Below are 23,704 nucleotides of genomic sequence, written 5' to 3'. Positions count from 1 at the left end.
TGAAATGCGTTTGCACCAGTAAAATAGTTTATTAGTCAGTGATAGTTATGTTAGGTTACAATCAAACATCTCGCTGCCATCCTGTCGTGTCCAAGTCAACCCTTTAAGCCCTAACAGTGATCAGCATCAAATGTCTCCTTGTAATATCAATGGGCTTATCCCACCCCTGAGGTCATGAGAATTGAGGATATGATCACTCAAGGTGTATTTTCTTGATATTTTAATAACTTCTCCCTGGTACTTTTATAAGAAAAGTATGGGGACAAGAAAGGAGAATTTTGTCCTTGATATTACGCGTACACGGGGTTAAAGGGTTAATTTGCACTTACCTAGACTGAAACTTAGTTGTGGAAATCCAGGACGCTTTTCGCACTTAATTACAACTTATTTTTCTTATTTTGTCAAAACGACTTTTTATTACTCTATAAATTACTTGATGGCTATACGCTTTGAGCTCAGTGATCAGGAAGTCAAATTTTAATGGCAATTCAGTCCGCCTGTTGATTGATGTCATCATTTTAATTCTGAGGTAAAGTGATCAACTAATTTGCGCGTTCTTGAAGGGAGCAGTAATCTGGCCAATGGATGTTATCATGGGATATCCCTTGTATTCGGCTACGCCCTCCTCAGAAGTCACCAGATCAGGCTGAAACACAATCCAAAGAAACAGTAATCAGCTTTATTAAAAACTGGATCATTGTATAATGCAATTCCACGGATTTGATTGGCTTAGTGGCCATGGGATACGAGCCATTATACCATGACAGGGGAAATAGCGACCATTAAATTGTCTTCGTCAGCCAGCAAGATCCAGCAATACTTCTTGATTGTTTTTACTAAGACAATTATTCCATTCACGCTTGTTGGATGTGAGATGATTCTAAATTAAGAAAAGAAATCCTTAGATGATTATTTTTTTAATCTTGGATTAGCGTTTTCTTTTTTCCATTTAAAGCTTGTTGAGTTGCATTCACTCTAATCCCAACCCCCCTCCCTCCCCTCCCGCAAAAAACAAACAACAAACAAATCCAACCACAAGGTCTGATTTTCAGGGGAAAAATGGATTAAAGATTGAACCTACTTTGAGTGTTTCAAAAATGTTCTTCTTTGGATTTAGTTGTTCATCTGGAGCTGAATGATAAAAAGTCCACACAAAACATTAGCAGGTGTGCTTACTATAATGCCATATATAATAATGTGCAGTTTAAACCTTAAACTCGAGGTTGATATCCATACCTCCTGCCTTTTCGTGCTCATATCCTTGGATTACAACGCGGTCACCGGGTTTACAGTCTGCCGGTGGACATAGAGGAGTCACTTGTCGCTTTCCATCAGAGCTACAAGCATAAAAACCTTTATCAGTTCAGACAACAGAGTGTGTCGTGAACTGCGTAGCTCCCATGTATCGGAATAGAATTGAAATGAAATTATTTAGAGTGCTAAAGTAAGGATTACTGTCCTTATAGTTCCCACCTGTGAAGGAAATTTGATTTGGAGAGTGCAAAGAAATATCTTTGACCTCAGCGGGATTTTAAAAGTTACCTTGTATCAGGCGTACGCAAATGCATACAATGCATGTATATCCACGTACCATTTTTCTGGAACAAGCTCCTTCGAAGCTTATTTCAAATTTTGTGTTTTTTACTTTCCAACATCAATAAACGGGTTTAAATTTTTTTGCAGCGCGACGCGCCTTACCGTGGCCACCCAACATACTTTCTTTTCAAGTTAGCCAATCAGGATACGCGAATTTGATTAACGGTCACCCCTCCTTACAAAGTCCAACAGGCAAGTGACGCAACAACCGATTATTGAAAACATATCGTTTTGCATTTTATGAACAAGGAGGAAGATATCCTGATTGGCTAACTTGTAAAAAAAGGTTTGTTGGGTGGCGCACCGCACTGTAAATTGTACTGTCTGTGGCAGTAAACGTAGAGCACGTGCAACATTGTGTTACCCATCGCACGATTGCTAAGTGAATTCTCATTTTCAAGATCGTTCCCATACTGATTCAAGGGAAAGGAGGGAGGGGAGGGGGGAGGGGGGTTTAACCGAGAAAGTTACGCTATGCCAGTATACCAGTGTAAAATCACAACAGTCACTTTCTGAAGTCAACCGCTGAGCCGTGTCTTTTCACCTACCCTGTTATGGAAGCTGCCATAAGCATTGCTTCTGACTGGATGCCTTAAAACAAACAAGAAATGCGGGTCACTCTCAAGATAAGAAAAATAACTTTGATATCACGGAAAACGTATAACATGAGGAGGAATGTCACAGATATGCTCAGTTCCTGTGCCTGGTCAAAAGCCTTTTTCCGAAGATTTCTTTTACAGCAAGCATAAAGCCCTGTCAATCTGCTTCAGCATTGCATAAGACACTGCACAAAAATCCGACCATATGATTGGTCCATTATGATCACATGTTCAAAATCCACCTCTCTGATTGGATATAGCCTTTTTACTACAAAACTTCTATATTGAAGAGTGTATCTAACCCTAAACGACAGCAGCAACCTTACGCAAAATCGATGATCAGTAACGTAAAGGAAAACGTCACTTAAAAGTTGATTTAACGTTGCTCTAGTGTGGCTTGATTCGTAAGGATGGCGATCATGTTCAGATGGAGCTTATACCTTTGTGCGCTACCAGTCTAAAAAAATAAAACTGGAACTAAAATCGTGGACAAAACTTGTTCAGAAAACCGCGAATTTTGCGCATATATTTTAATCAGGAAAACACCGCCTGGGCCCTGTTGTTTAAACATAAACTTTGATTCAAGTTTAGTGACTAACCAATGACAATTCTTCGAAAAGATTTTTATCCTTTGGATTGACTTAGACTTTTCTCAACCATTAGCTTAAAATTAGCTCTTGAAAACATTTAAAATAAGCGAGATGAAAACGTCGATTAATTTTTAATCGGGGATTAGCGTTGATAGCGTTAATAGGCTTTCGAACAACCGGACCCCGGAGAGTGCCAAACCTTCACTTCCACCATGTTCCATGCTGCTTTGAAGGCCAGATGATGACCCAGCCTTTTCTTCAGTGGCAGAGCAACATTGATGAGGCCAGGGGGGAGGGAGGGGGGGTTGAGTTGTTGGAGATGTATCACTGTAGCCGTCGAATTTGCAGATCCACTTAAAGTTTCTGTTCAGTTTTGTCCACGATTGCAGCTTGCACACAAATAAAGTATTGGAATTCCACAATAACGAAAAGGTAACAACTGTTACCTACCTCTCATGTTCACAGGTTTCAAGTTACACATCATCACAACAAGTCTGTCTTGAAGCTCATCCAAAGGCACATGTTCTGCTAAGCTGCTCACCACTGTTCTCGGGTCTGAAAATATATCATTATTTATCGGCCAAAAATAATTAAAACAATTATCGGACAAGGTTTCTGGGATATCTGTAACAAGTTCACTAACAACTGAGGTCACAGACTGCGAGGACAGCGCCGAAAGGGGATTGAGAAGGGGTGGGAGTCGCTAAAATCGCTTGTGCAGTCGCTTAACCAATCAGATCGACCATGTCATTTCTTCAACCAATCAGGAGGCAAAACCCAAACCAACCAGGTCTTGGTATGCAAACTTTTTCCCGCGCTTGCCACCGGTTGCAAGCATGTTTTCCCACATTTGGCCAACGGTTACGTGTTTCTGCTACGAACAAGTTTGAAAAACAAATCTGTAGAATAACTGATTAGACATGAACAATCCTTATGTACAACGCCAATTGCATTGCATTTTAGAACTTAAAAAGATGTGTCGAATGCAATACATACTTTCTTCTCCAATATCTATTTCTTCAACATACAAAGAATCCGCACCAGGATGCTGAAACAGAACAAAGGAACATTCACTGTTATCATATCTCAGCTTTCAAGGGTGTTATACCAATGTCAAAATGTATAGTGGAAACGCACTTAGCTACCCAAAGACACCGCCCTTAAGCTGGCAGGAAAATCTTTTGTATACTGGGATGTGAGAGGAAAGGGGCCAGCAGAAGTGAAAAAATTAAATTGAAATGCCTTTCATTTTCTGACTACTAGCTGTACGTACGCGTGCATACCTTCTTCGCCAAAACAATTTTGCCAATTCTCAAGTCTAATCTTGACGGATCAACAGCTCTCTCAGGTTCTACCGATGCTCCTCCCTTGCCTCCCTCTGTAAACAACAACAGAGACTTTAAGCAACGACAACCACCACGAAAACGTCACTTGAAAATATAAGTTCACGCGAAGTTTCTTGAACTACTTTGCGATTATTCAACTCAGTTTACTTGTACAATGTGGCTGAACTATCCAGGAACAGAATTCTTCTTCTTCTTTTTTTTTTTTCAGGAACAGAATTCAGCGTGATGTGCTAACGTTCTTTCCAAGTGTCCTGTGTCTTTATTTATTTATTTGTTTATTTCATAAAGTAATCACTTCATTCTCTTAGGATATTCTACTCCCTTCTTTCTTTTATGATTCTATATCTTCTTCTTGTCTTACTCTACCCGCGGTCCAGTGTATTTAGTAAAAGAAGTTGCATTTCTCTGCATTTCACTGGTTTGACTGATTGCCCCCCCCCCCCCACCCCTCCATCCCCACCCCCACCTACACCAATTTTACGGATGAGGAAGATTCCCGCAGCCCCAACATTTTGGCTGGAAAAACAATTTCTACTCCCGTTATTTTTTCTGAGCTTCTTTGAAAACATTCCTTCAAGGCTCGGATCGCCCAACGCTCGGTGTTTGGTATACATACTTTCTTTCTTGGGTTCAGGGTAGGCGAGTTTGGTGAGCGTCTGTAGCTCTGGAGTTTGGAATTTCTTTCTTATTGGATCTAAAAGCTTAGGAAAAACACAGTGAATTAGCACTAGAATTAATGTAAAAAGAATGGAGTGAGGACTGAGTAATTAAGAATGATAAAGCCAAATACAGCACTTACAACAGTTAACTAAACATTGCGTACATGTACCTCATTTATGAAGCTTGCAACTCCATTCTTTAGATCCAGAGGATGGATCTCCTAAGTACAAGACGAATAAACAGCTTTTAATTATTAATTTAAACTCATGAGGCAAAAGAGTACTTCTTATAAATAGGCCATTTCCAAGTTGCTCAAATTGGGATTTCGAGATGCTGGCTTTTTGGAGGAAGAGCATCGAAAAAATACTTCTCAGTGCAGGACAGAAGCAGAAAAACTAATTCAACCAGAGGACTTAACCCACATAGATGCAGAGTCTGGGATTTGAACTTGAGAAAAACAGGTCGGAAAATGGTGATTTCATCAGACTTACCTTCCTGGCAAAAGCTTGCTCAAGTGTGACATAGTCCTTAAAGGAAACTGTTCCTCCATTTTCTTCTGTTCTTTCGATGACAAATTCTGTAAAACACACAAAAATTCAATTTTTTAGCTTACAGATCAATTTCTTGGAAACAGAACTTCCCGGTTTTAATTTCTAAGCAATGTTACTTTAAAGGGGCGCTATACGTCACGGTGATTTTGCCGTATTTTGGTCGAAACTGCTCAAAATTATTTCACAAAAAACCTTTTTCAATATAGCATGAAATTGCTATTAGAGCACAATGAAGGGATTTCTGCCCGCGAACACAAATTAAACTAAAATACTCAGGAAGAACTTGAAAAAGTTGGCCAATTTTTTCAAGTTACACTCCAATTCCATCCTTAAGCCATCTGCAGCCAAACATAATAAATAAGTAGTTTCTGTGTACCAGCAGGGTCATTGTCAACAAAACTTAACCATTATCTTAACGATTGCATTGAAAAAAGTGCATTTTTCGGCTAATTCAATCAATCATAGTGACACCAAAAATAGGTGTGCCCCTTTAAAATTCCAGTTAATCCTTGAGCATTTGAAAGGGTAATCACTGCTCCTGAATGCACAACATACCGGTTTAGAATTCTCAATACTAAAGACGTGGACAATTGTTTATTTCACCACAGGAAGCAACTTTTAATTAAAACAAAAAGGCAGTGGAAAAATCTTGATTATATCTGTAATCAAATTGTAGCTGGAAGTGTAGTCCAAAAATTAGCTATGAGCTAAACTATTAGCTTACATACATACATACATACTTTATTTATTCCAGAAGCAGACTATATATACAAATAAAACTAAGAAGAAAAGTACTTCTAGAAAAGGAAGTTTGGAGGTTAGCCCTATGCGAAAACTCCCTCAAATAAAAGAAAAACAAAAATAAGTATACATAAATCGAGATCTTTAGAGTCAAATATTTAAGTACATTTTGAGCTTAGATTTAAAATGCTTAAAGCTATCAGCTTCCACTATATCACCAGGTAGTTCATTCCATAATTTCACAGTTCTAATGAAAAAAGAATGTTTATAACAGTAAAGTCGTGCTGGTTTCACATAGAGCTTGTATTGATGATTTGCCCTTGTAGACCGAGTTGTGGCGAAATCATAAAAGTCTTCAAATTTTAAATGATAAAATCCAAAAACTATCTTATAACATTCAATTAAAGATAAATAAGTTCTACGGTCGGAAAGAGTAGGCCAATTTAGTAATTTGCATCGGTCTTCATAGGACATTTGTCCTTTGCGTTGGTTATATATAGCTATGAATAAATTAAATTAATAAACTATGGAATTCATCAATTTGTAAATGCAACACCAACCTTTGCTATCCCTCATTTCCAAAACGGAGAAAATAACAAACTTGGCAAAAGCAAGGATACCATTCTCCTCAATATTTCCTTCTTCACAGAATGCCTGATGAAAAAACATATTATTACACGCCTTTACATAATCATATTACAAAAAGTTACATGTAACTTCTATTATTAAAGTAACTCTCATCTTGAAATTGTGTGAGCAGTAGCATCTTACTGCAGCTGGAACTAACCTTGTTCAACTTTTTCTTTACAACAGAGCCACCATCCAAGAGATCAATTTTTGAATCCTTGAAGAAAACAAGAACGAGAACAAAATAATTGAATGAATAGTAGACTGCAATTGCTTTCTTCTCCTAGGCCAAGTTCTGTCACGCATGCACAATTTCTAGCAAGCGGCAAAGTGACTAGAAACATGGGTGCGGAGGGAAGGAATCCCTTCTCATTCACTTTTCTAATTTGCATAATTTTACTGTTGCTTGTATGCGTGATCTGAGGAAAAAAGTACAACTGCTTGCAATCTACTGCATGAACAGTAGTTATGATTGACAACTTAGCCTAATGAACTGAAGGTCATGTGACCATCTAATCATCACCCCATCCCCCACCCAATGTGTACCAAGCATCATAAAATATCACTGACTGATGCAAAATATTTACTTAATTAACCCTTTCAATTCCACGGGAAATGTTGTATTGTTGTAAAATGGCAACTGTGACCATACCAATAATAATGTTAGCATTGTTTAAACCATTCCAGCAAAGATAAAGGGAGTGACAGATAAGATTGAAAAGTGTTAAAACAAATAAATTTATAAATACAGTCTGTATAATAATTATATATTCATTTGGATAATTACTCCTAAACTATAGCTTAATTTGCAATTCTCAATACATGGTTTCTTCCCAAATGTTGAGTTGGTCTTAAAAAGGAAAGAGGACAAAGTTGCAAAAAATGGGTGGTGGCCAATCATGACTCAAATAGTTGTGGGCGGGAGGGGGGGGGGGGGGGGGTAGGAGGTAAGACGTTATGTGCCCGGTGTGCAGGTCTGCTTGGTGTCCAAATTTTATAGAAATTGACCTACATGTAATATTGAGAATATAACAACTTCTTGTGTGATATGGCACTCTTGGGAGAAAGAGGGTTTAAAAAGCTGCATTCCTCACCTCATCGGATGCACTCATCTTGGTGCCTGTAAGTCCTGGAACTATCAATCAATGAATACTTTGGTGTCAGTAAGGTCTGGATTTATCATTCACTTATGGTCTGCAGTAGCCAACAAAGTTCAGTGACTTACCAATTAATGCTGATTAAAACCAATCGTTTGCTGTTAAGTTTTAATTAACTTACCCATCGGATTCATCAGATGTATTCTTTTCTTGTAACCTAGAGCAGGCAGGTACTGAAAAACAGATGGAAGTTACAGTGTCAGGAAAACCATCAATCACATAATGGTCCTTTTTTAGTACAAAACAGAGGCAAACCTGGATAGTGGTGCCCAGTGGTGATAGGAGAGATGAGATGGTGGAGTGGGTGGAAACAACAGTTTTTGGTATATAACATGTCAGCTTTTACTATGTCAAATGCATGATATTTTTACAAAATATTAACGGCAGACTGATCCCAACGGCGGAGGTGACGAGCTTGATAGAACAAACAACAAAAGCTAGAATAACTGAAATATATTTGTTTTTTTTTTAAAAAAACAAATTTTTTGCCCGATATTTCGGTTTGCAATACAAACCTTCCTCGGGGGCTGAACGAAAAAGAAAAGTGAGAAACATAAAAGGATCGTTACAAAGAAGATTTAAAAAATAAAATACATGACAATGATTGGTTGTTTAGGACTAAGTTTGAGATAATTTGCTGATCCAGGTCTACAAGTGATCCGGCACCACTCATTGGTTTGTCGCTGTGGAATTGCAGATTTTATGATATTTTTACCCTGTTGGTGTCAGCAATAATATTATACTTGAAAAAATTACGCGATAACATTTTTTGAAGACTTGAAGGATGTCCAAAAATTTTGTCAAAGTTCCAAAAAGGGGTGTCTACAAACCGAAGACCGAAGACCGAAGACCCAAAACCGAAGACCAAAGACCGAAGACTACAAAACGAAGACCCTCGCTAAAACGCTTTATTTGACAAGAAAACATTGAAATCAATGAGGTCTTCGTTTTGTAGTTTTGCCCGCTTCAAACTACAAAACGAAGACCTTCGCTAAAACGCTTTATTTGACGCTAAAACATTGAATTTAATGAGGTCTTCGTTTTGTAGTTTTGCCCGCCTCAAACTACAAAACGAAGACCGTTCGTTTTGTAGTTTGAGGCGGGCAAAACTACAAAACGAAGACCTCATTGAATTCAATGTTTTAGCGTCAAATAAAGCGTTTTAGCGAGGGTCTTCGTTTTGTAGTTTGAGGCCGGCAAAACTACAAAACGAAGACCTCATTGAATTCAATGTTTTAGCGTCAAATAAAGCGTTTTAGCGAGGGTCTTCGTTTTGTAGTTTGAGGCGGGCAAAACTACAAAACGAAGACCTCATTGAATTCAATGTTTTAGCGTCAAATAAAGCGTTTTAGCGAGGGTCTTCGTTTTGTAGTTTGAGGCGGGCAAAACTACAAAACGAAGACCCCATTGAATTCAATGTTTTAGCGTCAAATAAAGCGTTTTAGCGAGGGTCTTCGTTTTGTAGTTTGAGGCGGGCAAAACTACAAAACGAAGACCCCATTAAATTCAATGTTTTAGCGTCAAATAAAGCGTTTTAGCGAGGGTCTTCGTTTTGTAGTTTGAGGCGGGCAAAACTACAAAACGAAGACCCCATTAAATTCAATGTTTTAGCGTCAAATAAAGCGTTTTAGCGAGGGTCTTCGTTTTGTAGTTTGAGGCGGGCAAAACTACAAAACGAAGACCCCATTGAATTCAATGTTTTCGTGTCAAATGAAGCGTTTTAGCGAGGGTCTTTGTTTTGTAGTCTTCGGTCTTCGGTTTTCGGTCTTCGGTCTTCGGTTTTGGGTCTTCGGTCTTCGGTCTTCGGTCTTCGGTCTTCGGTCTTTGGTTTGTAGACACCCTTCCAAAAAGGTCTACTTATATCCAGCAAAAAGACCTCAGACCTCCATAACAGTTGCAGTGGTTTGGAATTGGCAAAAGACAGCCTTGTCATCAGTGCTTCCTCTTTCGACATTGAAACATTCTCATTATGCAAAATATGTGACAGACAGTTGGACTAATTTTTTTTCTAAACATTTATTTGGAAAAAAAGCTTGTTAAATAACCTTTTCAGCAAGGGTGAATATTTTTCGTTGATCTACACCTCCAAACTGTGCATCAATTTTAAGGTACTCTTCGTCAAGTGCCTGTAATGCAATATAAGAAAATATAAAATGACATTCATTTTATTAATAATTATTTTATTTAATGTATAATACAAATTACACAGTGAGATTACTCTTTTTAAATACCAAAACATACTCACTCATTACAACAACTGAATAGCCATTATAATTAACAGTAAATGAAAAAAAAAAATAAAAAAAAGGGACCAACCTGCAGACAAGGGTACAACAAACTGCTGAGAAGAGGATGCTGGACTTGCTTAACAACCTCAGCTCCTCCTTTCTTGGCATCATGCTAAAATATTTGACAAAAATATAGAGTTTACGTTGTGACGAAACTGCTTATCTCCCAATTGCAATCGCGTGATTGCTATAGATAGATAATCTACCAGTGAGCGTTTCGATATACTGGAAATAGGTTTTTGGTTTCTTAGTGTGATCCGGGCCACACTCTCTCAAGTTCAGTTTTCTGTAATTCTTTATTGAGTTAAGACCTCAATAAATCAAATTCAATAGCAACAAACCTACTGCCTTAATTGTTCTTACATACGTATTAAGAGCAATTTTGATTTGACCTTGAAATGACCCATGTGAGCAGATAAGAACCAAAACAACAACTTAAATTAGACAAACAAAAAGAAATATGGCAGCATAACTTTTGGTTGGTTTGTGATCTGTTGCCAAGGGCATTCTAGAAATTAATTGATGTTTCTGTTTGGTGTCATTCAGTTTTCAGCAATGCTAGGCAAAAAACTGTGGAGAAAGCAGCACTTAAGAGTATTCTTAAGCAAGCTAGGCATTCTTAGGCGCCGTTCAGACCAGGTGCCGGTACCAGGGTCTCGAGCAATGAAAAGGACATTGTTTGTCAATTTAGTGCCCACCAATTTGGTTACTGTATTGCAGGGAATCACTGACAGGGAAGAAGTGCAGGAACTGACAAAATCCTGTTCAGACAAGTGCTCATGCCTTGGGACTATGCTGAGTCCTATCCTTTGAGGTAGGCCAATCTCGTACCCAGAGTCCTCAGGCTCTTTGGCCAGCGGTTGGTCGCCAGGAGAGACTCTGGGGTACTGGAATTTTAATTACCGCGGGATTTCTGCGGTAAAACAATGGAAGCCATTACGTAGCTTATACAGAGCAGCCAATCAAAAATTTTAAATTTTTTCGAATTCTCCAGAGTCTCTCCTGGCGCCCACACACTGACCAAAAAGCCTGAGGACTCTGGGTACGAGATTGGTTAAAAGCACATGGCATATTTTGTCATAGACGGCCCAAGCGCGAAATAAGAGGAATAAATGACACGTACGCAAACGTTACTCTTGCCTTCAAGCGGTGTTGTGTTACAAAGATTCGATTTACAAAGGTTTGTATGGGAACTTTTATACGGGTTTGATTTGAATACCTAACATTTAATGTTCTGTGAATAAAACTGCAGCCTTACCTTGTATCTGTGTTGTACTCTTTGTTTGTTGTTTGAGGCCGTTTTGTAGCGTTTTCAGCGAGTTAGCGCTGGTGGTGGTGTTGCACTAGAAAAAAGTACTTACCAGCTCAAACCTGCCTCTCTCGCTGCTGCATCATCGTAAACTACGTGTGTAGTCCCCCATTTTTCCTCAGGGATAGTAGGGCGAGCGAAACGCGAGCGCGCGTGAAAATCACCCCACGCAAGAAACGCGTGTCGCCTTTTCTCGCGTGGGGTGATTTTCACGCGCGCTCGCGTTTCGCTCGCCCTACAATCCTTGAGGAAAAATGGGGAACTACTCGTAGTCTATCGCCTACGTGCAAATCAACACCCTGCTAGGGTTAACGCTGCGTCAGATTTCACCGGAAACCGCGAACGCTCGATGGATTATTTGAAACCCCGCGAAAAGCTGCGAACGCATTCGGAGCATATGTGACATCTAGAAAGGTCAGATGCCGCTCGCCGTTTTGCATTTCTTCAGTCCTGCTTCTGTTGAATTTCGTTTCGATTACTACTTGTGTCATGGTACCTATTCAGCAGCGAGAGAGGCATGCAGATTTGAGCTTGGTAAACGAGCGATTTTCAGGCCGTTGCGATGGGATTTGTGAAGCAGCGACCGACGGACAGTGAAGTGAGTTATTCACGGTACTTCGGCTGATCGTGATTTGAAGCGGCTACGTCTATTCCTCGGGAATATTTTGGCCTTCGCAGTACGATGGTTAGATTCTGAGCCAGCCATGTTTTCTAGTGGAACACCACCACCAGCGCTAACTCGATGAAAACGCTTCAAAACGGCCTCAAACGCCGGGAAACAGCAAAGAGTACAACACGGATACAAGGTAAGGCAGTTTGATTCACAGAACATTAAATTTTAGGTATTTAAATCAAACCCGTAAAGTTCCCATACAAACCTTTGTAAATCGAATCTTTGTTACACAACACCGCTCGAAGGCAAGAGTGACGTTCGCGTACGTGTCATTTATTCCTCTTATTTCGCGCTTGGGCCGCCTGTGATTTTGTATCCTTATTCTCTGTTGTCCGTGATCTAGGCACAAAAAACTTGTAAGTACATTTTATATCTGTCAATTTTGTTCGCTAGTTTCTTTGTTCGGCGTATTATTTTCTAATTTCAACGGATTTGTACTCATTTCAGTGAATCGTTGTTTTATATCGTTGGTTGGCTAGTTTATTTGTTTGTTCCGGTTCATTCGCTCCGCGTGATGGAAGTTTGTTTGCTAATTTGCATGGAATAATAATACAGTTTCAACGCATATCAAAGTGTTTAGTTGTTCTTGATCACGGCGTAGAGACACTGGGTCTCTGCATCATTCAAAGATTTTGGCCGCGCCGAAGTCTAACAAGATGTCAGATTGCAGTCGAGCGAAGAACCTCGCCAGGAAAACACTTTTCATCTCATCAGGTAACACAATCCGAAAAGGCGGATTCCAGGTCAGAATTTGTGGCGAGTAAAAGACGGATAGTGCCGTCGAAGATTATCGATTCAGAGGAATTTATGTCCGAGAGAGCGATTGATTTGAAAGCGAGGAGAGCGGGACATTTAGGAGACGTAACGAAGAGACTGAATTCACTGCGGGATCTCATTGCCGGTGGTGCGAGTAAAGAAGAAACATTTCAAAGCGTGGACGACTATGAACATGCTTTTCACAAATTTGTAGATGCTCATGAAAAGTATTTGCGATTTGAGAATGACGAAGGAATGACGGCTGTGGCTAAAGAGAGTTACGAGAAAGAGATTGAGCGCAAATTTCTTCTAGATGTTGATATTAGCAAGTGGAAATTCCAGATGAAACATGAGACGAAAGAAAGGGCGAAATCAAGCCGCTATTCGCGTCGGTCAACTAAAAATAGGAAAAGTTCATGTTTCACTCCTAGTAGCGTGAAAGTGAAACAGAAAATTTTTGAAGAGACACAGCTAAGGATAGAGGCGTTAGAAGAGAAACAGTTTAGAACCTTGCTTGGAAGAGCAAGAAGCTGAGTTTAAGAGAAGAGAACTTGAAATAGAGGAAGAAAGAAAACGAAGTAGGGCCGAGTTGGAGAGGAAACTAGAAAAGATGGCAGCAGAAACAGAACTTAAGAAGGTTACAGTTGAGTTGAAGATAGAAAAGGAAGAGTTACTAAGCCAATACTCATATCACAGAAGTAAAGGAGACGATGTAAATCCAACCCTGTCCACCATGTTGTATCCTGATATATCAGATCCTCCGATATAAGCTTACCGCTAAAGATTTCTTCCTTTGCGCCTCCCTTACTTGATATTCAAACTGCAGCAGCACCTATTACGGGGACGCTTAAACCAGAGGTGTCTTCGGCGTCAGTCATTTCTCAGAGCAATATATCGTCCCTGTATGTACCATTACCTAATCAGTTGGCTTCGCAGAAGAAGAGCACGACTTTACCCATGACAGAAACGGCAAGTCCCTCTTTTGCCAGCCAGAAGGAGAATGTTTCACCCAGAGAACATCACCTAAGTGAGCAGCGAAAATCCAATGTGAGTCCATCATTTGTAGCTCAGTCAGCTCCGCAACCAGCTCACACCCCTCTTGAACATGGTTTGTTACAGACAGTCCAACAACTCATGCCGCAGTTGGTGCAACAAGCACGGCATTCAGAACCAATGGCAGACATGGCTCCCTGGTTAACAATAGCTGAAGCACTCAAGCAAGGTCCTTCGCTGCCAAAAATAGAACTGATGAAGTTTGGAGGAGACCCTTCAGAATATTCGGAATTTGCTGTCAATTTTCTTGACCACATCGAGAGCAAGGTGACCGATGATTCTCAGAGATTAACCTGTTTACTGGCAGTGTGTTTGAAAGGCCAAAGATGCGATCAAGAGTTGTGTTAATCTTCCCGTGGGCCAGAGATATGAAGAAGCTTAGAAAACCCTAACGAAGAATTTTGGTCAACCCCATATGGTGACCGATGCACACTTGAGAAAGTTAAGAAGAGGCGATGCTGATAGTCTAATGGACTTTGCCAGAAGACTTGAAGATGTAAAGAGGGTGTTAACTAGTATGGACCCCCGTTGTGTAGTTTGTCTCGATAACGAAGATACGATCCTGATGCTGATCTGGAAACTGCCTGATGAAAGCCTGAAACGAAAATGGTTGGATATTGCTGGTGATATTATCCAATCCAAGGGCCAGGTTAGCCTTGCCGACTGCTTGAGCTTCATCCAGAAGCGAGCTGATTGCTTAAACAATCGTTTTGGGCAAGAACTGAAGCCGTCGCAAGTCCAGCATGACAGAGATAGGAGACCAATCAGTAGAGAGAGACAGAAGCCACCTCTAAGAGCTACCACTGTTCATGTCGCTGCGCCGAATAACACACACAAAAATCCTGGCAATGTTAGAGCAGCTACCTTGAAGTGTTACCATTGTTCTGGCTCACATCCAGTTTGGCAGTGTGAGAGTTTCAAAGCTGCACCATATGAGGAACGATTGCGAACTGTGCAACAGAAGAAATTGTGTGGAATTTGCCTGGGACAAGGACATTTTACTAGGGATTGCATGAAGAGATTTTCTTGTCGGAAGCCTGGATGCGAGAAGAGACACCGCTTCCTTATTCACCCTCCTGACGACCAGAATATCACTAGCCTTGCAGTAAAGCAGAACAGTGTCAAACAAGAACCAATTATGGAAAACCAGAGCTCTGTTGGTGAAACAGCCACTGCACCCTTTACGTGGAACCCTTCCCTGAGCATCCAGCCATCTACCGAGTCAGGCATCTTAAAGACATTCAGAGAATCTGCTCCAGTGGAAACGTCTGGAAACGGTCGACCAAGGGTTTGCTTCAAGGTAGTCCCAGTAACAGTTAGTGGACCTGGTAATAATAAGCAGATTACCACATATGTCTTCCTAGACAGTGGCTCGGACTCCACACTCTGCTTAAGAGGATTGCTGGAAGAATTGGATCTCGAAAGTGAACCTGCTGATTTCACGCTTACCGCAGTAAATTACGAAGGAAGAGAATGCGGTCATCGAGCCTGCTTGGAGATAGAATCGCTAGATGGAAAGACAAGGTTCACTCTTGACGAGGTTTTAACTACTTAACACCTACCTACTGGAGAGAAGCACTTTGCCAACAACAGAGAACTGAGAAAGTGGCCATACCTCGACAGTATTGAGCTTCCTGGAGTAGACGAATGCAGTCTCCGTCCTTATTAGAAGTGACCAACCAGATATCATTGACAGAGATCAGAGATCAGGAGAGGGACTAAGGGTCAGCCTTATGCTGTGAATACACCCTTAGGATGGACAGTGTATAGTCCGATGGGCGAACCTGGTGGTGATGGGGTTTGCATCAATTTCGTGAAGTCTGATCATGAAGAAATGCTGAGCATGCAGTTGGACTGTTTGTATAATACTGAATTCGGGATACTTTTGTAGATGTGGTACAAGGATTGTCAGTTGACGACAAAAGAGCAAAACAGATCATGGATGAATCAGCAGTTCTTGTTGATGGTCACTACCAGCTGAAACTATCATTCCGACACAGCCGTCCCTATCTTCCTGATAGTCTCTCAGCAGCAAGGAAGAGACTGTACTTGTTGAAGAGGGGAAGATGGAAAAGGATCCTGAATTTCATGAGCAATATAGTAGAGTCATGAACAACTACCTCGCAGAAGGATCCTTGAGAAGAGTTCCCGATGAGGAGGTCCCTACCCTCAAGCCAATTTGGTACCTGCCGTATCATGCTGTTTGGCATCCAAGAAAGCCCGCTGAACCAAGGGTGGTATTTGATTGCGCCAGCAAGTCTGGAGGTGTTTCATTAAACGATCAGCTGCTGCAGGGGCCTGAAAACACGAGCTCATTGATAAGAGTGATCCTTAGGTTAAGAGTAAACAGCGTAGCGGTAGCAGCAGACGTAAGAAGGATGTTTCATCAAGTATTTGTTTCACCCGAAGACCATGGTGCCCTCTGCTACTTATGGTTTCCGGTTCGAGATCTTACAAAGGATCCAAAGACCTATCAGATGTTAGTTCATATATTTGGGGCTACTTCTTCCCCCAGCGTTTTTGGCTACGCTCTTAGGAAAACAGCCACAGATAACACTGAAGATTTCTCCCGAGAGACCTTAGATGCAGTTATGCAATATTTTTATGTGGATGACCTTCTGAAGTCTTTCAAGACAACCCGAGAAGCAGTGGAGATCACGAAACAGCTTCAAGAGTTATTAGCAAGAGGAGGATTTAAGTTGACGAAATTCATGTCCAACGACCGAGAAGTCCTCCGTGCCTTTCAACCTGAAGATCGCACACCGACTTTCAAAAATCTCGATCTGAAGTTGGATAGTTTGCCTGTGGGTCGCACCGTTGGAATTCATTGGAACGTGGAGGATGACACGTTCAACGTAGTTGTTGGTGACAAGGTTCAGCCAGAGACCTGCAGAGGCATCCTGTCATCGATTGCTACAATATACAACCCTCTTGGTTATGCCGGTCCCTTACTTCTGCCAGGAAGAGAGAAGAGAGACAAATCAAGAGCTGTGCAGAATGAAGTACGAATGGGATGAAAGACTACCAGAAGAATTGATAGTGAGGTGGAGAGAGTGGAAGAATGATCTCGCAAGCCTTAATAAGTGCACATGGCATATTTTGTATTTTTGTGTTTTCAAGCTTATTCAGTTTTGTCCGTGATCTAGGCACAAAAAACTTGTAAGTACATTTTATATCTGTCGATTTTGTTTGCTAGTTTCTTTGTTCGGCGTATTATTTTCTGATTTCAATGTATTTGTATTAATTTCAGTGAATTGTTGGTTTATATCGTTGGTTGGCTAGTTTATTTATTTGTTCCGGTTCATTCGCTCCGCGTGATGGAAGTTTGTTTGCTAATTTGCATGGAATAATAATATAGTTCAACGCATATCAAAGTGTTCAGTTGTTCTTGATCACGGCGTAGAGACACTGGGTCTCTACAAATAGAATTATGTTGATAAACACTTACAAAAACCATCCTTTGAAGTAAAAATCTTATGACATTCAAAGTCTTGGAAAGTTCTCCATTAAAAACAATAAACTATTAATAAATAGTATGTTTATTAGCAGTCAGTGTTTGTAACATGTGGGAATGGTACCTCAGTGACCACTGTAGACATCTTGAATACATCCAAAACATAATCTCTGGAAAAGAAATATGAAACTTAAATCAATAAACTTCCTAAAACACAAGTTATTCTTTTCAGCCATCTCTAAAATTCACAATTATTTCTTTAGTCAGATTAGGGTTTTTGTTTACTAACTTGTTCAGTTGAAACTCCGTCCCTCTGACAAACTTCAGTTTTCCCAGAGGAACATTTATCGATTCCAGCATTGCCTGTGTGATTAAAAAACACAAAATAAATACATGTAAAACCATGATGTTTTATGCAGCATATAAAGATCATAAATAGTGACAGATGCAAGGGATGAGGTCCTGGCGAGCTGGACGCTTCCAATTACCCCCACCTCCCCCCCCCCCCCCCTCCCCCTACACCCCCAAGTGCTTTCTTAAAGGAGATAGAGGAGGACAAGTTGACATTTAAATTTTGCAACATTCTCACCCTAGGCCGCCCTTGTTTCCTCTGGGCCCATACATGTCTGTTGTACATATTTAGTTGTATTAATCCACCAGTGACAAAAGTACTGTACATACACATTGAAATTGATAAGGAAATATTGGAGCTGCTAACCTTGATCACTTCTTCATAGTATTTAACTCTGTGTTCCAAAAGTTCCCAAGGGGCTTTGAGGTTATCCAAGTACGCATGAAGGTCAGCCAACAGGATTGTTACCTTGAAACAACAGCGGAAGAATACAAAAATACAAGCTGTTCTCCAGGGCCTAGTTGTTCAAAGCCTGATTAAGCTAATCCTGGATTAACGTGAGCTTTGACTCGAATTTAATTGCTAATCAATAAAGATTCTTCCTAAAGATTTTTGGTCCTCAGTTTTAATTTAGACTTTTTTTTACCTTCAGCTCGAAATTAGCCTTTAAAACCATTTTTAATGAGCGAGATGAAAGCCTCGATTAAGTTCTAATCGTCAGGAGCTTCACGCTCAGACAAAATTGTTTAAACGGTTCCCTTCTTTCTTCCCCTTTTCCCCTTCAATGTTGAATTTCACCGAGCCGGAGTGAAAGACACGCTACGAACACGACATTGGAGGAGAGGCGAGGGCGAGTACGTGCTATATAACAGGCACGTCAGTTACCTTGGGTGTTAACCGAAGTGTTTCAACTAATTATGACTGCAGTTGCTGGGCTACTGTAATCGTGGATTAGCGTAAATCTACGGTGGCCCACAAGTATCACGGCAAAAGTTTGAAGTCAATACCGCACAATTAAAAAAATCATATCAACATCTACTTTAATTTGACACCCAAAGTTTTAGGGAACAAAATTCATTTGGAAATTGGCGAAAAGTTCATTTCTTAAGCACGGCAAAAGTTTGTAAACACCACGGCAAAAGTTTGTAAACATCACGATAAAAGTTTGTGAACACCACGGCAAATGTTTTTTAACACCACGGCAAAAGTGAAATTTAAAGGGGAAGTCAGTCTCGTGCCAGTTTTCTGCCGAACAACAAAGCCACATGTCTTTCGCCGCAAAATGTAATACTGACGCAAAATGTTATAACGTCGACGCAAAATGTAATAAAGCCGATTCAACGCAAAATGTAAGAACTTTTCTGACGCATAATATAATAATGCAAAATGTAATAACTCACGAATGAGGTGAATAGTATTTCGACATCGGTATCATGATTAAGTGTACGTTCACCTATGCATAAACTGAATAACAGGTGTACAGGATTTATTTTAAAAGTTTCAGATCGGGGAACTGATGTTCTCTTACCGTATCTACTTATTGTGGCGCTTAAAAAAATGACTTTTTTGGTGCTACGCTTATTCAAAACAATCACTTTTGAATAAAAAAATGCATAATAGGAATAAGGAGACTCAGTTTAAAAACTCTGTAGATCGGTATCGGGTACAGTGAAACCTCTCCTTACGGACACCTCTATAATACGGACACCTTTCTATTACGGACAGTTCACTTGGTCTCTGAGAGACCGAGATCCATATAAAACCTACTTATCTAAAACGGACACCTCTATAATACGGACACGTATTCCTGTCCCCTTGGTGTCCGTAATAAAGAGGTTTGACTGTAGTTATATCAGGGTGAAACCCCCTTCGTAATCTTCCGCCCTAGAGTTCATGAACAGGACATCCTTTTTAACTCGACTTGAGTTTGTTTGAAGTATTGTATAAGCGAATGCTAAAGTATCAACGAATAAACGTTATTGTTGCGTTCCTTTATACTTTGAAGATATTGGATGGGTGTTATTATTTCGTTTCCACTTACGGTCAACTTCCGCCTTGCGGACACCTCGTTATTCTGTTATTCATTTTAACACCGTTTCAGTTTCTTAAGTTTGTCTTAGTTGTAATTAATTTTAGTTAGATATTAACGGATGAAGAGCCACTCTGTGGAAATGCTGTTAATAAAGTCTTTATTATTATTATTATTATTATTATTATTATTATTATTATTATTATTATTATTATTATTATTACGGACACCTCGATAATACGGAGAGCAACGAAACCCCCGATAATACCATTCACGTCATTCGTAAGTTATTACATTTTGTATTATTACATTATGCGTCGATGTTATAACATTTTGCGTTAGTATAACATTTTGCGGCGTAACATATGTGGCTTCGTTGCTTGGCAGCAAACTGGCACGAGACGCACTTCCGCTTTAAATTTTACTTCGCCGTGATGTTCACAAACTTTTGCCGTGGTGTTAAAAAACATTTGCCGTGGTGTTCACAAACTTTTATCGTGACGTTCACAGACTTTTGCCGTGTTTAACAAATAAATTTTTCGTCAATTTCCAAATAAATTTTGTTCCCTAAAACTTTGGGTATTAAACTAAAGTAGATGTTGACATGATTTTTTTAATTGTGCGGTATTGACTTCAAACTTTTGCCGTGATACTTGTGGGCCGCCGTATAAATCGGCTTTCAAACAACCCCGCCCCAGAATAACACGCATTGCTTTAGTGGACTTTAATCCCACGGCCAATGGTCACAGAAAATAAGACAACAATAATGAAAGCGAAAGCACACAAAAAACATCACTCACCTCACAATCTGCTTTTAAAAAGTCAGCAATTTTTGTCATCGGCACAAAGTAAGCAACATGTGGTCGCCCTGTGGTGGCAGTACCCCAGTACAGAGACAAATGTTTTTCCTGAACAACGGCTCTTAACCGATCTTCACCAATCACTTCCTGAAAATTATAAACTGAAACTAAAACTAAAGCAAATATATGGACGAATGTGTGAACTTGATTTCCGGCTTTCCGTGATTGAAACAGAGGAAACTGATTTCAAATAGTATCGTCTCTTTTAGATTTAAGAATCGGAACTTCTTAGGTCCTCACCTGTAGATTTCTTGTGATCAAATTAAATTTTTCGTCGGCAGAACACGGCCCATTCCCGGAAGCCATACTTCCTGTAGACAATCCACGAATCCACTTATTTAAACGAAGATCTGCACTGCTTGTGATCAGTTGATTCAAGCCAAACTTTTAACGAGAAGCCTTGGGATAGAAAGCCTCTGTAGCATAGAACCCACAGCCAAAGAAGATGTTTCTCTTTTGCACGTGTCAAAGCTTTCGACCTTTTCTCACGCAATAACTGCCAATACCGTTCCCAGAGCCCTCGTTACCCTTGGACAAGGGTAACGAGGGCTCTGGGAACGAGATTGAATAAATTCCGGTCCACTGCTTGGTGGTCACAGGTTTATCCGCACTCGACAAAAAAAAGTTTCTGCGCGACTTCTTCAACGTTTAATGAAAAATTGAAATTGTCATGACAGTATCAGAAGAATATTTTTCACCCTATCCTTTTTGACTGCCTTGCTCCCAGCTTTCAAGCTGTCTGAGACCCAGGGATGGAGGGTGGGGGGGGGGGGGGTAGGGGTACTCAATAAATAAAGTTTCCTACGGAGATCGAGAGGGGAGAGGTTTGGCCAGGTTTGACTCAACACTCTTTTACATCTCAACTTAAAAGGAACCTCTGCTCCGAGAACAAATGGACGGTAAATTGTTGGAAATAGTGTCTAAATTCTAAATTTTAGTTTAAGAAGTAGCAATAATATTCAAGTGTGCTTAAAATTAGATATGATTGTCGCCTATTTCGCTTTTAAATTTCCCAGGCGCGAACATCTTGGATTTCATGATGTCATTGCGTTTCTGCTATTGTTAGTACTAATAATAATAATAATAATAATAATAATAATAATAATAATAATAATAATAATAATAATAATAATAATGATAATAATAATACCATAATAATAATAAAATATATACAAAATATATCCGCACAAATTGCTATTTACACATTGAAAAGTATAAGAAAGAACTATTAAAAACCTATTTACAATTTATTTCGACTAAAAAAAGAGACTATTTTCGAGCACAATTTCTGTATAATTTTTTTTAAATAATAATAATAATATTTAATATTTGTATTGCGCATTTTCTATAAAATAATCAAATGCGCATAAATCAAATGTTTTTAGTAAACAGAAGTTCTTTTGTGTGAAACAATAGAGAATAATAGCGACGACGCAATGGCGTTGTGAAATCCAAGATGGCCGCGCCCAGGAAATTTAAAAGCAAAGCTCATATCTAATTTTAAGCACACTTGAATATTATTTCTACTTCTTAAACCAGCAACCAGCTCCGTGAAAAGGAAAGCGAAGACGGCGAATCCGTCTAACACGAACAGGGACTTATGGAGAAGCTACAGTTCTTAGAAGTTCAACTGAAAGAGGCTGGGGCCCGCGCGGAGGAAGCCGAACGCAAGGTACAGCCGCAAGAAGCTGTCATCGACGATCTGACTCAAGAACATGACAACTTCGCAGTCAAAATCAAGTGTATCCATCAGGAGATGAAGGACATGCAGGATTTGGTGTAATTATCCATGGAAGACGTCGAAGCCGTCGAGCACAAAAAAGTAACAGATCGCTACCGTGAAGTCGCACAGGACGAGACGGAACCGGCTGACGAACCCGAGCCAGCCGAACCCGAACCAGCGCCCGAAGACGATGAAGAAGACTGTTAAACATCTTCATCTTTTCTTACCGTTTTCCTGCTTTCAGTGATACGCAAGTTTGGCTGTTAGACACTGATATATCGAAAGGTCTTTAGAAAGGATGATTTTTTTAAAAGAATATTGACTTAATCAATCTACAAGAAAGTAATTTTTTTAAAGGATTTTGACCTAATATGTTGCATTTTCCATTGATCAACTTTTTAATTTACCTTTAATTAAATGTGTATTTCAATGCGTCCAACGAAATCATCTCGATATTGAACTGGAACTAGCTTGTACACGAGGCTTATGCTAGGAAATCTTTTCACATGCAAATAGTTTCTAATATATTCCCCCGCAAGAGCCTCCATTGCAAGCTCGTTCCAGTTCAATACCGAGAATACGAATATGGTGTATTATGTTTTTTTTAAATTGTCTGTCAGTTCAATTTCATGTTTCTTAGTGAGCTTTCTAATAAAGTCCTTTATTTGCATTGGATCAAATCGTTACAACATTTTAACTAAAGCTCATGAGTGAAAGAAAAGTGGATAAATTTCTTTTGCGTGACAAGCGAAAATCACCGAAGCGTGGTCACAGCCAGATAATAATCGATGCGCGTTTGTAAACATCTTAAAATCGGCCTGTACCGAGGAATTTATTTAGCAAAACATAAATTCGTTAGCCATGGTGCCAAATAGCAGAAGCCAGTCTTGCTTGCTGCATACAACAGTGAGCATGTTTTCGAATTTGCCACATCTTTTTGCGAGCCATGCGGCTTGGTCTAGGGCGTTGTAAGCGATGCTATGTACGGAATCTTCTATCATGGGGCTTTTTGAAATCCGTCGTTCGTCGGGTGTTACATACAGCTGCCCGTCCCCAGGGGGAGTATTTTTTCCAAAATCAAACCAAGCGCCACGCCAGCACTCGCTCCTCTCCCTTCCCCCCTTAGCAGGCATCGAAGGGTGGGGAGCGCGAGTGGAGAAGGGGGCCTTTACCCTCCCTACCCCCTTCTCCCGGTTTGCGCCTCACTCTTTTACATTGACTCTGGTATCCCCGCCAATCTGCGGCTAGTCATAATAGTGTTGCTCATTTTGGTTTGGTAGGTAGAGCTCCTGGGTAGGTAAAATCCTTAAGTGTGCGACTTGTTGCGCAAGAAAAGCTTA

The 23,704-nt window shown here is 40.0% G+C and overlaps 3 protein-coding genes and 1 pseudogene across 4 annotated transcripts in view; 2 read left to right on the top strand and 2 right to left on the bottom strand.

Moving 5' to 3' along the window:
• Window positions 1–5: 5 nt before the first annotated feature.
• Window positions 6–21,156, bottom strand: LOC146483716 (tyrosine--tRNA ligase, cytoplasmic-like). The gene is made up of 21 exons (XM_085105882.1): window positions 20,882–21,156; window positions 20,582–20,728; window positions 18,119–18,220; window positions 17,690–17,763; window positions 17,525–17,570; window positions 10,184–10,267; window positions 9,913–9,993; window positions 7,989–8,040; window positions 7,805–7,845; window positions 6,871–6,927; window positions 6,644–6,737; window positions 5,283–5,368; window positions 4,961–5,011; window positions 4,748–4,832; window positions 4,069–4,163; window positions 3,782–3,833; window positions 3,236–3,340; window positions 2,145–2,187; window positions 1,237–1,337; window positions 1,082–1,131; window positions 6–646 (listed from the first exon to the last, which is right to left on the bottom strand). The coding sequence occupies exons 1-21, from the start codon at window positions 20,945–20,947 to the stop codon at window positions 539–541; spliced, it is 1,620 nt and encodes a 539-aa protein (XP_084962008.1). The 5' UTR covers window positions 20,948–21,156; the 3' UTR covers window positions 6–538.
• The window catches only part of LOC146483715 (tyrosine--tRNA ligase, cytoplasmic-like), a 41,328-nt gene continuing 17,629 nt past the window's right edge, over window positions 6–23,704 (bottom strand). The window contains exon 22 of the mRNA XM_085105881.1: window positions 6–410. The gene's annotated coding sequence lies outside the window, so the exon portion shown is untranslated. The remainder of the gene's footprint in view (window positions 411–23,704) is intronic.
• On the top strand, window positions 12,807–13,544 carry LOC146483718 (uncharacterized). Its single transcript, XM_085105887.1, has one exon. The coding sequence runs from the start codon at window positions 12,945–12,947 to the stop codon at window positions 13,425–13,427; it is 483 nt and encodes a 160-aa protein (XP_084962013.1). The 5' UTR covers window positions 12,807–12,944; the 3' UTR covers window positions 13,428–13,544.
• On the top strand, window positions 13,504–17,482 carry LOC146483717 (uncharacterized; annotated as a pseudogene). Its single transcript, XR_014863778.1, has 3 exons — window positions 13,504–13,562; window positions 13,649–17,202; window positions 17,271–17,482. The product of XR_014863778.1 is annotated as an uncharacterized LOC146483717 (transcript).

This window comes from Pavona decussata, unplaced genomic scaffold, assembly GCF_977016875.1.
Source record: "Pavona decussata unplaced genomic scaffold, jaPavDecu1.1 SCAFFOLD_38, whole genome shotgun sequence".
Taxonomy (NCBI): Eukaryota; Metazoa; Cnidaria; class Anthozoa; order Scleractinia; family Agariciidae; genus Pavona; species Pavona decussata.
Note: the sequence above shows the minus strand (reverse complement) of the source record. Positions and strands in the feature narration are given on the sequence as shown.

Coding starts and splice junctions, on each gene's coding strand:
- LOC146483718 (XM_085105887.1), top strand. CDS start 12,945: ATGTCCGAGAGAGCGATTGATTTGAAAGCGAGGAGAGCGGGACATTTA.
- LOC146483716 (XM_085105882.1), bottom strand. CDS start 20,947: ATGGCTTCCGGGAATGGGCCGTGTTCTGCCGACGAAAAATTTAATTTG. Junction 17,571..17,689: donor ACGGAGTTTCAACTGAACAA/GTTAGTAAACAA, acceptor TTTCTTTTCCAG/AGATTATGTTTTGGATGTAT. Junction 1,338..2,144: donor ATGGCAGCTTCCATAACAGG/GTAGGTGAAAAG, acceptor TTATGCTTGTAG/CTCTGATGGAAAGCGACAAG.